Source organism: Monodon monoceros, unplaced genomic scaffold (assembly GCF_005190385.1).
Source record: "Monodon monoceros isolate NGI ecotype Baffin Bay Population unplaced genomic scaffold, NGI_Narwhal_1 Super_Scaffold_2, whole genome shotgun sequence".
NCBI lineage: Eukaryota > Metazoa > Chordata > Mammalia > Artiodactyla > Monodontidae > Monodon > Monodon monoceros.
The window spans coordinates 54638788-54655109 of NW_021703776.1; the positions used below are offsets into that span (position 1 = coordinate 54638788).

General features: G+C 41.8%; 1 protein-coding gene and 1 pseudogene across 3 annotated transcripts in view; one reads left to right on the forward strand and one right to left on the reverse strand.

Moving 5' to 3' along the window:
• OSBPL3 (oxysterol binding protein like 3) overlaps positions 1 to 16322 on the reverse strand; it is a 205427-nt gene that overhangs the window by 63366 nt on the left and 125739 nt on the right. For all 3 annotated transcript variants that reach the window (XM_029234467.1, XM_029234466.1, XM_029234468.1), the window contains 5 exons: positions 6820 to 6936; positions 6344 to 6397; positions 4698 to 4811; positions 1832 to 1999; positions 1118 to 1241 (listed from right to left, as the gene is read on the reverse strand). In XM_029234467.1, coding sequence (XP_029090300.1) covers positions 1118 to 1241; positions 1832 to 1999; positions 4698 to 4811; positions 6344 to 6397; positions 6820 to 6936 — 577 coding nt within the window. The remainder of the gene's footprint in view (positions 1 to 1117; positions 1242 to 1831; positions 2000 to 4697; positions 4812 to 6343; positions 6398 to 6819; positions 6937 to 16322) is intronic.
• LOC114902090 lies at positions 12100 to 13482 on the forward strand (annotated as a pseudogene).

A 16322-nucleotide genomic window follows, 5' to 3' on the forward strand; every position in this document is an offset into this window, starting at 1 on the left:
GTTCCTCCTGAGAAATCAAGGTCCAAAAGCCTAAAGACGGCGGCTCTCAAACTTTGGCGTCATCAGAATGACCCGGAGAACTTTTAAAATCAGATTGCTGGGCCCCACCCCCCAGTTTCTGATTCAGTCTCTCTGAGTTGAAGCTGAGAATTCGTATTTCTAATAGGTTCCCAGGCCAGGCCAATGCTGCTGGTCCAGGGAAAACACTTCAGGGAGTACTGTCCCAAAATGTCACTCAGTGAAGCTCATATTTATTGGGAGGGCAACACGTATATGGCTCCAGGTGTGATAAGATCTGCATTCAACAGGCAAAAGTGCAATTTTCAGGCATCTTTCTCTGATAGTGGTTCTCAGTTGTGGCTACACTTTAAAAATCAACTGGTGACATTTTTTAAATCACCTATGTCCAAGTCCCATCCCCAGGCAATTAAATTAGAACACCCCCAATCCCACTGGTGACTTTTTTTTTTTAGTTCCTTGGGTGATTCTTAGCTAATTAAGGTTGAGAACACAGAGCTTCCATACGGTAAGCGTTCTCAACCCTGGCTCCTTATCAGGATCACTTGAGGAACTGCGGGAAAAGTAGTGATGCCAGGGCCCCATCCCACACTGATTTAAAAAGATTCTTTGGGACAGGGGCCTGGGCATGCGTATCCTGCATTTTAAAAGCTCTCTTGGCGATTCTAACGTGCAGCCAGGGTAGAGAACACCTGTTTGGTGGGGATCTCCATTTGGTTCACCCACTCACCTCTGGAACAGTGATTTAAATTCTTGGATGTGCATCAGATGCATTTTTGGCACTTAAAAAAATATAGCGAACTGTGCAGACCCCATCCCTGGATTCTGTGATTTAGTAGGCCATATGGAAATCAGGCATCAGTGCTTAAAGAACAGAAAAGGAAACCTATCTGCATGCACACCCAGGGGAAGACATAAAACTCTAAAGGAAAGTGCCTTTTGTTGATCACCAGTGCAGACTTCATAAGCAAAATATGACAGGGAATGTAGACCAGTGAAGGGGGAGGATACAAATTCATCTGGGGTCTGAATACCAAACCAGTGTAATCTAAGAGCAGAGGTTTTGACAGAAAGAAGCAGAGGTTTCGAGTCACTCTACCTTTAGAGCATTTTTCCATGTCCTCTGAAGACTGTAACCATAATGGAACTCGAGTCTCACCACCACAAGAAAATGATAAATTGCTTCCGGTTTGAAACGAATTCTGCTTTGATATACTGCTATGCTGTTCCACAGATGACAAAAGCACATTATAAATGAAAACAGAGCTCGGTGGGAACACTTTAGGGTAAAGGATAATAAAGTGGGCTTGTAGCTAATGGAAGCCATCTGCCCATAATAAGGAAGAAGCTTCTAGCAAAGCACTCCCCTGGAGACCCTGAGACCTCCAGCTATTAACAGCGTGGCCATACCATGCTACAGGCCCCTGATTTCTCCTCCTGTCAAATGATAACCACACTGAAATCATGACACAAATGTTGGGAAAGATTTTGCTATTCTGTATGACTCTAAGTGCACCTCTTGTATGTTACAACCAGAAAGCCAACTGAAGTCAAGCTGGTCAAGAGAAAGCTGGAGCTTTCAGGGATATTAAATCCCTCCGTACATGCTGTTCTCCAGTTACACTCTCAGCATTAATAGTTGCCCTTCTGGCCCTCGTTCTGACTGAGTGGACACACAGACGCATGAAATCCCAGCCCAAGCTTACCCTGCTCCTCCCCACAAACCCTTCATTCCTCAGACACGGCCCCCGAGAGCAGACTCCCCCCCACACAAAGCCACCTTCCTTCAGATTCATTATCGACAAATCATTACCTTCCTACTGGAAATGGTGTCCAAGACCTCAGAACCAGAGTCTGTGACAGCAGATCCTGGGAAAAAGTGATTAACTTCGTGTGGAAACATGGCGATTTCATTCTGACGATATATTCTGTGGTGGCGAAGTTTGGATACCCACTCATCAAAGACTTCCTCTGACTTTACCTAGATTATGTTGGGTTGAAAGGAGACGAGAATGTCAGTCACTCTAAGGAAAAATTAGTCATCACATTGAGGTCACTCCTAGCACCTCTTCATGCTGTCATGTGTAGAAATGTGGAAATGACAGTTTATTGACTTCATTTACATTTATGTCGTCTATGGAACAAGCTGGAGAAGGAGATGGAGAGCAAAAATGGTCTTCATAAACTCTACATTTAGGCATTCTATGAAAGACTCCAATTGTTATGTTATTATTAGGAAATATTAAAGAACAAATAAGCTGAAATTTACATTTATCCATCTCTTAAAGTAGTTCCAAGTTCTCTTGTCCCAGTTTCTACTAACCGTACTAAAAATATTAGCACCATTTTTAAAAAAAACTCTTTTATAATTCAGACTTTTCAGACCAATCTTCTCTGAACTGGGATGAATTAATAAATTCTTCCTAAAATATTTAATCTTGTTAATCTTCTCTGACAAAGAATATGGTGCTGAGGAATATATGTTAATGAATGTGAAGGTTACTTAAAAGAACATTTCTCCCACTCTTAGAAAACAAAAATCTGATAAAGTTTTATCAGTGATTTCCAGGATTTTTCAAACACACATACACAAACTTTTAGCCATTCTCGCCAGGAGTGACTATCAATGTATAATTTCTATGAAGAGTAATGTTTGTATCTAGTAACTTTTATTATAAAGTATTTCAAATGTGCATAAAAGTACTAAAAAGAATATAACAAGCACGTATGCACCATAGATATTTCTTGATAGTCAATATTTGTGTGTGCATGATGGTGTATTAATGCTTTCAGAACGAAAAATGATAGATATCTATATACGAGAACACAGAGACTCATGAAGTGGCAATTTAAAAGACCTCAAAAGGATGTATGGTAGGTTAACTTCCAAGAAGAAAAATCCAGGTCAATTCAGTTAAAATCTTTACTAATGCTGCTACTGAGAGCAAGGATGTGGAAATAAACGTCAGCAACATCCTTCACGTAGGAAGTGTTCGGTCGGCGTTTATGTTTGCTATGTTGATTAGAAGTACACACAAGACTTAAAACCCCTCCAGGTGCTACTGGATGTGTCGTTTACAAGTAGAAGCAACACAAACAGACTCACATCTATTTGTCTCCTTTAAATTATGTTCTTGAAATGTACTTCATTTCCCAGATGTTGTTAACTGACTGCCCAGGACAGTCAAATATGTACTATTCCCCAAGCCTAAGCCCCTATGCCTGTGGCTGTAGGTAATTGCGTACAGCAGGGCTTCTCACCCTCGGCACATCGACAGGGTGGGCTGGAGACGTCTTTGCCGTGGGGGCAATCAAGCCCACGTATGTGCTAAGCACGTATTTGCCCAAGTACCACGACGTGCTATGGGGAGGACAGGGACATATTAAGATGGGGAGTTCATAATCTCATGCTTTTATTTTCCCAAAGCACAGCCCCCACTCCCAATATCCCAAGTAATTTGTCCAAGCAAGAAAAGACTCTTAACGTTTTCTCAATTAATTTCTAACACTCGGGTACCACCTAATAGTTATATATAATACATAAACATATTGAGCTTACTGTGGGTCAGGCATTACGTCAAGTTTTCTACATGCAGCCCTACAATACAAGCACTGGAACTCCCATTGTCAGGGTGGGAGGGTGGTGAGAAAACTGAGACTTTCAGAGATTAAATGATTTGTCAAAGGTTGAAAGCTAGTAAGTAGGCAGGCAGTCAAGATCTGAACCAGATCTGTATCTCCAAAGCTCTTGCTTCATGCTTTTAACTATCTATACCACCTGCAGGAGAAGGGGCAGAAGAGGGTAGTTAAGCAGCTTTCAGAAATACTATTTGGAGACCCGTCCTTTAGGGGAAAAATTTCTGACATCACTGTGGTATGAGAATTTTAATGGAATCCCTATAAATTTAGTCGAAGTTGTAAGATGTGGCTTCTCAGACTGAAGATCATATTTTATTTCAGGAAACTTTTTTTTTTTTAAGAAGATGTTGGGGGTAGGAGTTTATTAATTAATTAACTTATTTTTGCTGTGTTGGGTCTTCGTTTCCGTGCGAGGGCTTTCTCTAGTTGCGGCAAGCGGGGGCCACTCTTCATCGCGGTGCGCGGGCCTCTCACTATCGCGGCCTCTCTTGTTGCGGAGCACAGGCTCCAGACGCGCAGGCTCAGTAGTTGTGGCTCACGGACCTAGTTGCTCCACGGCATGTGGGATCCTCCGAGACCAGGGCTTGAACCCATGTCCCCTGCATTGGCAGGCAGATTCTCAACCACTGCGCCACCAGGGAAGCCCAAGGAAACATTTTAACCTATAGTAAATGGTTCTTCACTAAAGATGGTACTGCCTGGGGGTAGAGGGGGTTTGTATTTGGAAACATGAAGTTTTCTGTTTTTTGTTTTTTTGTTACTGATGTCACAATCACAAGGGAGGCGGGGATTTAGGGGATAAGAGACAATGAGGCTAAACGTTCAGCAGTGTAAGAGACAGTCCTACACAATGAAGAACTGTCCCATCCAGATAGCAATAAATATATCCTTAGAAATACTTTCATAATGAAGATCTTCTACATGTTGGCTGGATGTTTTGAAATTCAAAAGGCATCACCAACGGTACTATAACTGACAATCCCTTCACAACATAAAGGAACTCTGTGCAACAGGAGACAGCATCTGGGAAGCAGTGTCACCTTCAGATGATAAATGTGCTCCTCGGTGTCTAGATCTATGCACTTCGACGACTTCTTCACAGACATTACCGAGAGCCCGACATCAATGCAGCCATGCAGCTTCTCTCTCTCTATCTGCAGAGGCACAAAGGGGGCCCCTTGAGAACCATGGTGTTAAAAACCATAGGAACATCCTTAACACTCTTTCCCTCTACCCTCCCCTTCCACACCCACTAACAGTAAACACAATAACTACACTTCTCCAGTACTTAGCGTGAACTAGCACGGACACACATCATCCTATTTAACCTGTGAGGGAGGAAACATCTCCCCTTTTACAGACGGAAGACTGAATTACAGAGGGTTAAGTAACAAGCAGTTTGCACATTGCAAAGTGAGGAAGCAAGGAGGTGAGGAAACTAAAAAGTTAGCCCCATGACTCCTATGACAGTGAATTCACCTGTTAACTTCACCGCCTCCTGCAGAAATAGTTTCCGGTGTCTAAATTCATTTGGAAGTGACTTAAAAAGAGGAGTAGGTTTGTTTTCTACATCTGTGACTCCATTTCTGTTTGGTAAATAGGTTCATTTGTACCATTTTTTAGATTCCACATATAAGCAATATCATATGATACTTGTCTTTCTCTGTCTGACTTACTTCACTCAATAAGACAACCTCTAGGTCCATCCACGTAGCTGCAAATCGCAGTATTTCATTCTTTTTTATGGCTGAGTAATATGGTTACCAAAGCGGAAGGGGGGGATAAATTGGTAGCCTGAGATTGACATATACACACTACTATATAAAATAGATAACTAATAAGGACCTACTGTATAGCACAGGGAACTCTACTCAATACTCTGTAATGACCCGTATGGGAATGGAATCTAAAAAAGAATGGATATATGTATAACTGATTCACTTTGCTGTACAGCAGAAACTAACACAACATTATAAATCAACTATAATCCAATAAAAATTAATTTAAAAATTTCTTTAAAAGCTGAAGAAACCAAAAAAAAAATTTAAAAATAAAAATTAAAAGAGGAGTAAGGAAGCTAATACAGGCCACTGTGGGTCAGGCACTATGGCACGTTTCTGTATTCGCCCCAACAAGGTGAGCACCATGAGAGAGGCAAAGAGAGGAAGACGAGAGGAGAGAAGTGCTGGGTGAGAGAGGGATCCCTACGAGGGCAGGACCAGTAGTCATTCCGAGTCCTCAAGGGCTGTCCGCCTGGTGTCCACACACAGGGGAACCTCCCGTCACCTTCACCAAGGGCCTTCTCCACTAAACCCCTCAGTCCCCATAACAGTGGGAGGGGCACGCTCTCTGTTTTGTTCCTGTTAGCTCACTGTGAAGAGGTCTCCCCAACCCAGAGAACCCCACAGCACAACCCTAAGACCAGAACCCATGCCTGGATACCCAGTAGGGTGTTGATAGGGGCTCCTGCACCTCTACTTGGTGGGTGAACTGAGCCCACCCAGAACCCAGAGCAGGGACAGCGGGGAGCAGGTACCTCTGTTCCCTGAGAGGGAACCACCACCCCTCCCTGATCTCCAGTTTAGGGAAATGCAATTCTCAAATATGCACAATCTCATCCATGAGCTGACAACCACTAGCCCTTTAGAATTCTTCAATAGCATACTGGATTAACAAGACGACTTACATCGCTTTGGTTCTTGGCATATTTCAAGATTCCTTTGTCCAGATAGAAGAATCTCTGTGGGGAATAAAGCAGAATTCATTAAGACATTCCCAGGACCTCCCTGGTGGTGCAGTGGTTAAGAATCCGCCTGCCAATGCGGGGGACACGGTTTTGATCCCTGGTCTGGGAAGATCCCACATGCCACAGAGCAACTAAGCCCGCGTGCCTAGGGCCCGTGCTCCGCAACAAGAGAAGCCACCGCAATGAGAAGCCCGCGCACCGCAACAGAGTAGCCCTCGCTCGCCGCAACTAGAGAAAGCCCGCGCGAAGCAACGAAGCCCCAAGGCAGCCAAAAAAAAAAAAAAAAAGACATTCCATTTAAACATCCTTCTCTTGGTCTCCATGCTCAACTTCAAATTAAATATAAGTGCTTAAGAACCGGGTCCTGAGTGGGGAGTGTAGGTACAAACGAAGGTGCGTCCCAGGCCAGTTCTTACCTTGTGCCAGCCTTTCAAGGGCCATTTCCTTTTTTTCAGCAAAAATCCTTTCTGAATTGGTGGCTCCTGGGTGTAATTCATCTCTCCCCTCAGTCCTTCCACCACTTCCCAGCTGTCCTGTTCCAACAAAAGAGTTCAGGCTCAATGGCTATCTTTAAAAAAAACAGTAATGTTAAGAAGCACTCGATCCCATCAGTAAATCCATCCAAGATGATGAGACTGGCTGGGTGTGTTGGGGAGAAGAAACTCAAATTTAATTTATGTACAGTTCTTTGACTTTACAGATTTAATGCTATAATTTAGTGGCATCAAATTTTTTGTTGTTGTTGTTTTTGAAACGCTCTCTCTCAGAAGGAAATGTCTCTTGTCTTTTTTGGTGCTTGAACCTTGACAACCACAGCTAAAGGTAAAGACTTCCCTGTAAGTTCTATTTTTGTGCCCTTTGACATCATCAGTAATTTTCACTCACCACTAGACTTCGGTCTGAATTTGAACCCAAAGCTACATACATCAGGATGGAGGCTGGGCAGGAGGGGTAGGGGTGGCTGGGAAAATTGGCTGAAAAGTGTGAGACTGCATGCAAGTTGGTAAACACAACACGTTGGTCAAAATGATGATTTAGTCACACTACCTCCAAATTCTAGGTATTTAAATGTTGGAAATCTTGAAGCATCAAAAAGGTGGTTCTGCAACAAGTATTTTCATCCTCTTTGCCCAGAAGTTTTGTTTTCTCCTCCTTTCTTTTGTTTCACAAACTTTGGTGAGGGGAGGGTGCAATTATTGCTCTACTAAGCTGTTTGCAATTTTGAGGTACAAGTAGTTATTACTATAAATCTTCCACTGTTAGCTATTTGGGTTATTTCAAGTAATTGACTAGAAAAGAATTTTAAAAGGAATACTAAAGAAAAACACTAAAAATTTATTTTTAAATGCTTGAAAATGCACATACCATTGCAAAATTACCCCCGGATAGACCAAAACTGACAACACTTCAGCTGGTTTTTATTTATTATTATTTTTACATTTTTTGTTGGGATATAACATACATGAAATGCGCAAATCTTAAGACTGTAACTTGAAGAATTTATATACCTATACCTACCATCCAGATCAGAGAGAAAACTTTTCCAACACAGGATAATTACGTTTTGACAAACGTGTCTTTCCCCTCCTCGGGTTTACTGAGATATTACTGGCAAATAACATGCGTATAAGTTTAAGATGTACAATGTGATGATTTGATACACCTCTATTCCCTCACAGAATATACTATTTTCGTGTGTGGGATGATAACATTTAAGATCTACTCTCTTACCAGCTTTCAAGTATATAACATTGTTAATTATAGTCACCATGCTATACATTAGATCCCCAGAGCTTATTCATCTTACAGCTGGGAATTTGTACCATTCGACCAACATTCTCTCCATTTCCCCCACCTTCTGCCCCTGGTAGCCGCCATTCTACTCTCTCCTTCTATGAGTTTGCCTTCTTTAGATTCTGAATATAAGTGAGAACATACAGTATTTATCTTTCTCTGTCTGATTTGTTTCACTTAGCATAATATCCTCAAGATCCATCCATGTTGTCACAAAAGGCAGGATTTCTTTTTTTATGGCTGAATAATATTCCATTGTGTATATGTATATATATGGAATATATGGAATCTTACATTTCCAGGGGATACATATACATCTTACATTTTCTTTATCCATTCACCCATCCAATGGGCACTTGGATTGTTTCCATGTTGTGGCTGTTGCAGATAATGCTACAACGAAAGCTGGGGTGTGGATATCTCAAGAGACAAACATGTCATCTGGGCCAAATTTCATGTTGAATAACTTGCTCTTAGTCAGATCTCCAGCCTGCAGTAAGTGGTACAGGCAGAGGCCAGAGGGGCTGGGAGATGGACCTTAATAACCTGGGAGCAGAAGCAATTAGACCCAAGTCCCAGGCAGCAGACGGTCTAATGGGGAGGGCATGGAACCACAGAGAGTCCTGGGTGCTCTGGCTCGGTGTCTGTGTTGTCCTCAAGTTCAATATATGGAAAACACCTAGTAGCAAGACCATTTTCCTACCTTAGTGGCTGAACACTTTGTATAACCATCCTGACAGATCTGCCTTATGTCTGATTGCACCTTACTCTCAATAAGGCTTAAGGTACATCCCAGAGTTCTCAAACACAGCACTGGTTGAAATCTGGAATTGTAAAAGTTGAATTCTTCAATGGAAAAACCAAAGCTTAGATTCAGCTCCTAAATTAGAGGACTTTTTCAAAAAGGTAAAAATGTCAAACGAGATTCTTTGTAGCAATTATTACCAATTATTCAGTCACTTAATTACATCCAGACAATAAATGGAGAATGCATAATATTAAGTGATGGGAAGCCACACACACACAAAAATTCTGCTCACATTTATTTCAGCTCAAAAAAACCAGTCCTCAAAAAGTGTCTTGCTTGTCAAGATTTTAATGAATCGTTAAAATCATCAAGTTAAAAATTTCACCTCCTCCAGGAAGACTTCTTCAGAGGAAAGTACTATTTCATCCCAGACACTCCATCAGTATTCCATCTCACCTTCTGCTTATGATTGGATATGTGAGGTTTTATCATCCCTGGACTGGATAATAGACACCTTGAGGCTCTAAAGTGTCTGTTCACTTCTGATTTCCTCAATGTGCCTAACCTGTTATCCTGTGAATAGTATGCATCTGATTGACAAATGGATAAACTTGGTCCTGGAATAAGGCTGCAAACAGATTTATGTTCTTGGAATATCATTCACTGGCTTGCATTTGAAGTATGCCCAATATCTTTGGGCTAAATGACTATTTACAAATCAAATACAGCACATTCACACTTGTGAAAGAAGGTGTATGTGTGTTATCACTGTTAAATGAAAATCTAAGGCTTGAAATCTTCTAAAAAGTACTCTAAGAAAATCAAGCCCTTTTGATTTGTTTAAGACTCCCAAGCAAAAGGCAACAGGCAGAGTGCTAATACTAGACCATCGTGCACATCTGCTGAAGACATTCAATTGTGCAAAATGCAAATGCCAAGAGGGATTAGACGTTATTGCATACTTTACAAAACTGAAAAACAAATGGAATGAGATCACACCTATAGTTTAAAGGATAACAAGGCTTAAATCTCAAAAATGTTTCAAGGATTCGTGTTAGAACTAGATTTCTCCTGAACCCTTGAGACACAGTATATGCCTACCAATGAGCCAACGTGGAGGGCAGGGGATTAGACTGGGTTTCTTGGCTCTTAAGGTAAATAAGTCAAACAGGGTTTGCACTTATTACTACGAAATATCATCTTTTTTCCCTCACTTTATCTTCTATCTGGGCTCAGAACTTGAAACTCTTACGAGGTTGGAAGAGCCAGATTTGAAGAATTTAAGAAAGTGAAGGCTCTCCTTGACTGAGGAAGAAAGCACTGCAGCCAACTCCTTTTCTGGCTCAACATCCAAATCCTCCCCCTCCCAACTTCCTTATCTGTCACCGTCCTTGAGTCATGAGGCTGAAACCTAAGAGCCAGCATCCAGCCAGTGGTTCTCAGTGGGTACTCTTCTCTCAGGCTGTGAAACCTTGGGGGCACTTTTAGTTGTCACAGTGATGGGGTGGGGGGTTAGTCTCTGGCATCTAATGGCTGGGAACCAGGAATGTTAGATGTCCTGAAATGTCTCAGTCTTGCACAATAAAGAAGTTGTCCCACATCCGCAAGATTTTCCAAAGTGCCAAGAGACATCTTCATAGGTGAAACCCATTTATAATTATTCAAGCACAGAACTTAACTCTGTTTCATGTACTTACCAAAGTATTTTTGCATGGTTTTTAACACACTCTGAATTCTTGGGAATGCAACTACTGAATAATTGAGATAAGATTGTACTTCCTCCTGTTTGGGACTTTGGCAAGAGTCACCCACCATTTTGCAGAATCGTGTCACTGAAGCCCGTGCCACTTGCGGTATGTGAGTTATTAACACATCTCTATGGGTCTGCATTAGTAGCCGTCACCCCACATATAGGTGTATCTGACCACTTCATTATGTCTTCTGGTATAGTCATGTCTGGGCTTTTACATATTATAATGTATACTTTAACCACTTCTCTGAAGTTTCCTTTATTCACAGTAAAGTGTTATGTTGATAGTTTCAAAATTATGTGGGCAATTATATTAAATTAATAATGAATTTCATTTGAGGAGAGTAAAGCCTTCACTGAAATACTGGTCATAAAAAGGGGACATTGGTATGATGGAGTTAAGAGCCACTGCTGATCCCGACACCAATTCTGTGAGAAGGAATGCCAGACCAGGACACAATATAGTGAAATCACTTTGAAACTGTAAGGGCTTGATTAAGTCAGTCCTGTTAGTTTCATCTTCAAAATGTGTATCTTCCACGTCCCTTCTCCTCTGTTTCCCCGCCACCACCCGCCGATCTCATCAAACCTGATTTCCCAAGACTCCCCACTTCTACAATCATTTATGGGACCTCACTAGGTCCTACTCTCCATGCAGTGTAAAAATGAATACAACATAATATTTGTCATTTTCACTGCTGTGGTTTACTTGTATTTTTCCAAGCTCTCAGAATCTTCTCTTGTTCTTTTCCACCCGTACAAACGCTTCAAGATTTTAGTTCAGTTTTCTCTTTCCATGAAATTCCTAAGTTACCCAAACGACATCAATCATGTATTCCTGTAAATGATAGTAGTATTGCTGTCCATTACCAGGTAGTTTAGTATTTTATAAATTTTTTTTCCATTTTTATCCCCAGTGCTTTGCTCTTCTGTCCCCAAACAGTTGTAGGGGCCATCTTTTTAAGTTGTTTAGAACCCCAGCAAAGAACTGAGTATATAGTAAGAAAGAAAATGATTCTCCTGGGTTTATATTAATTGTTGGGGTCTCAAACAAAGAACATAGATTAAGGTCTCAAACCAAGTAAATGGCACTGGGTGGTTGGTCAACAAGGAGATATTAAAATGTATCCACACTTCTAGGCAGGCTGCCATTCAAAACACAAAAGAATAGTGCCTCAGGAAACACTATCCAGTGGGGTAGATTGAAACAATATGTAAATACAAAAATATAAACAACAAAAAGATAAAATGATTGAATACTTTCTAGCCCCATGAAAGCAGGAACCTTTTCTGTCTTGTTCACTACTTAATAGTGCATAGTATATGAAAGTGGTTAAGAATAAATCCTGGGATCTTTCATTGCAGTGGGGCCCCTCCCGAGTCCTCACTTCGCGCTGACCGGAATCCGAGGAGATGGCGAGCCAGGTTATCAAATGCAAGGCTGCAGTTGCCTGGGAGGCTAGAAAGCCTCTCTCCATAGAGGAGATAGAGGTGGCACCCCCAAAGGCTCATGAAGTTCGAATTAAGATTATTGCCACTGCAGTTTGCCACACTGACGCCTATACCCTGAGTGGGGCTGAAGGGAGTTTTCCAGTGATCTTGGGACATGAAGGTGCTGGAATTGTGGAAAGTGTTGGTGAAGGAGTTACTAAGCTGAAGGCAGGTGATACTGTCATCCCACTTTACACCCCACAGTGTGGAGAGTGCAAATTCTGTCTAAATCCTAAAACGAACCTTTGCCAGAAGGTAAGAGTCACTCAAGGGAAAGGATTCATGCCAGATGGCACTAGGAGATTTACTTGTAAAGGAAAGACAATTTTACATTACACGGGAACCAGCACATTTTCCGAATACACAGTTGTGGCTGATATCTCTGTTGCTAAAATTGATCCTTTAGCCCCTTTGGATAAAGTCTGCCTTCTGGGTTGTGGCATTTCAACTGGTTATGGTGCTGCTGTGAACACTGCCAAGGTGGAGCCTGGCTCTACTTGTGCCGTCTTTGGCCTGGGAGGAGTTGGATTGGCAGTTATCATGGGCTGTAAGGTGGCTGGTGCATCCCGGATCATTGGTGTGGACATCAATAAAGATAAATTCACAAAGGCTAAGGAGTTCGGGGCCTCTGAGTGTACTAACCCCCAGGACTTCAGTAAACCTATCCAGGAAGTGCTTGTTGAGATGACTGATGGGGGAGTGGACTGTTCCTTTGAGTGTACTGGTAACCTGAAAGTCATGAGAGCAACGCTGGAGGCCTGCCACAAAGGCTGGGGCGTCAGCGTGGTGGTTGGAGTAGCTGCCTCAGGTGAAGAAGTTACCACTCGTTCATTCCTGCTGGTAACAGGCCGCACGTGGAAAGGCACTGCCTTTGGAGGATGGAAGAGTGTAGAACGTGTCCCAAAGTTGGTGTCCGAATATATGTCCAAAAAATTAAAGATTGATGAATTTGTGACTCACAATTTGCCTTTTGACCAAATTAACGAAGCCTTTGAACTGATGCATGCAGGAAAGAGCATCCGAACTGTTGTAAAGCTTTAAATTCAAAAGAGAAAAATTCTTCCATCCTTGTAACTAAGTCTTGTGGTCTGATTGGAGCAGCCAGGCAAGCAGGAAGGGGCTCTTTCAAGTTCACAGCTTCTTAGACCTTCATTAACTGACTCTGGGGAATAATGTTTTGTGTATAAATTCATAAATGTCTAATCAAGGACAAGGCTAATGCTGTCATAAGTCTGTTTTCTGGACTCTTCTTCACATAAATAATTGCTGGCTCATTAAGGAATATTTTTAACATAATAAAAGGAATTTCTGCAAAAAAAAAAAAAAAAAAAAAAAAAAAAAAGAATAAATCCTGGGCTTCCCTGGTGGCTCAGTGGTTGAGAATCTGCCTGCCAATGCAGGGGACATGGGTTCGAACCCTGGTCTGGGAAGATCCCACATGCCGCGGAGCAACTAAGCCCGTGCACCATAACTACTGAGCCTGCGCTCTAGAGCCTTTGAGCCACAGCTACTGAAGCCTGTGCACCTAGAGCCCGTGCTCCGCAGTGAGAGGCCTGCTCACGGCAATGAAGAGTAGCCCCTGCTCGCCGCAACTAGAGAAAACCCTCGTGCAGCAACGAAGACACAACACAGCCAAAAGTAAATAATAAGTAAAATAAATAAATTTTTTAAAAAAAGAATAAATCTTAAGAGTTCTCATCACATGGAAGAAAAAATTTGTTTCTATTTCTCTAATTTTGAATCTATCTGAAATGATGGATGTTCACTAAACTTATTGTGATGATAATTTCATGACGTATATAAGTCAAATCATTATGCTGTACACCTTAAACTTACACAGTGCTGTATGTCAATTATATCTCAATAAAACTGGAGGGAAAAAAACGATCCATGGTAGATATGAATAAATATGTTGACCAAACTAATGAAGCAATTACAATAGCTAACATTATTAATAATGTTACTACTTATCATCTATCAGGAAGTGTTCTAAACACCATGTGTACATTGTTGCACTTAATCTTTTCACAATCTTGCAAGGTTGGATTTATTAGTATATTTTTTAAATGTCTTTATTGCACCTTCATTTTTTTTTTACATTTTTAAAACTAACAGACTATTTTTAGAGCACTTTTAGGTTTATAGGAAAATTGAAATTACAAAAAGTTCCATACACTTCCTCTCTCGCCACACACAGTTTTCTGTCATTAACATCTTGCACTGATGTGGCACATTTTTTAAAAAATAGATGAACCAATATGATACATCATTATTAACTAAAGTCCATAGTTTACACTAGGGAGTCACTCTTTGTGGTATACAGTTCTATGAGTTTTGCCAAATGCATAATGTCACATATCCACCATTTCAATAACATACAAAATAGTTTCACTTCCCTAAAAATACTCCTCCCTTAACTTTCATCCCCTCTCAGTCTTCCTGGAAACCAGTATTTTTGGAATGTGGAAACCAAGGAAGAGAGAATAGGTAACCTTCCCCATGCTATAAAGTCACCTGACTACAAAATCTATATTTTCAATCATTCTGCTACATATTACAGCACATTGTATATTCTACTGTAATTTAAATACGTACGTTCTGATGATGAACAAAGAGTAAATGCCATGGGGCAGGGGGACGGAGGTGGCTAAGTCCAAGATCAGAAGCCATCTGAAGGAGTCAAGAAGCCCTGCCCTATAGATAGAGACAAGCAAGGCTGGGATCCTGAGCACAGCTGCCACGTCTCCCATCCTGCATCCCCCTGAACTGGGGCGGGAAATCAGCCTGTGCATTTTAATGCTGCCAAGTCTTTGCTCATTCGCTGTCTTACATCTGGAACATCTGCCCCACCTACTTCTCAGCCTGGTGAATTCTCACTTAGCCCCACACCACCTCCTCCTCGGGGCAGAAATTCTCTCCCTCCTCAGCACTTGCAGACCTCACTTGCACTCTCTGTCTCCCTAGCTAGAAGGTGGGTACCGTGAGGACAGAGACTGAGGCTGATTTCTTATCACCTCACTACCTGTGACATAGGCGCCCTAAATAAATATTTGCTGAACGAGTAAGTCTGAGGAGAAAGAGGCTATAAAAAAGGGCCTCACAGAGCCCTTGGGGTCAGGGACTTTAATAATATGTGCTGGATTGCAGTGAACTGGTACTCAGGACAGAAAAAAGCAGAGATGTCACTTTCTCTCGTCTAAAGGCACCGGGTGGCAGGAAGTGGCTTCTACTATGCTTCACATACCAGTGACCCAGGAGGAGGACATGCACCCTGAGCTGAGCGCCCTGAGAAACACGGTGCAGGTGGACCTGGGCCCAGGGGAGATCAGGCCCTGCTGACTTAGCCCAACACAGCTGGGCTGATATCTGCCCTGGGGGCGTCAGGCTTAAAGCTCCCCATGAATATCAGGTGGAGAGAGAAATAGGACAGGGTAGGGGGAAGCGGCTTCTAAAGGTCTTTGCTTGAGTTTAACTGAAGACAGTCTGGCACTGTCATCTGGCATTAAATTCAGTCTGTTTCACTGAACATCTAAAAGTGCCAAATATAGAAAGCTGCTTTGTGGTGGGAAAGGCAACTAAGGATTTATTCATGCTCATGAGCTGGCAAAGTTCATTTCCATATTGCTGAGTGCACAAACTGAAAGCACTTCCCTCCAGTACAGCTGTTTCCACAGCATACATCTCCTCTGCACCTTTCAAATGCTGGGTTCTCGGTCACTGCCCTTACAGTGATGTCAGAAATAGAAAACGATTTAAAACTTTAAATTCTTCCTGCAGCTGAAGAGTGTTGTGAAAGGAAGTTCTGTGGTTGCCTCTGTCTGCCATGACTGGAAAGTGGGCTGTTCTGATTATTATTTAGTCTGTTTATCAGGTTTTTAAAAATCACAAGGTAATCCCCAGCATTCAATCACATGGAACACAATTTAACATGACTTTAAAAGCATGCGTAATCTTCTAAAGCCTCAGGATCATCAATATCATCTTTTATGACTGTATTAGGAACACATGGAAATGCTTGCCAACAGATTTCCAGTTAATATAACGATAGCTTTAACTGATGTCAGACCAATTCTGCACTTATATTTCAATCACTGACACTTGGAGTTGTTGCTTCTTGTCAATTGTTTCTTCCTCAA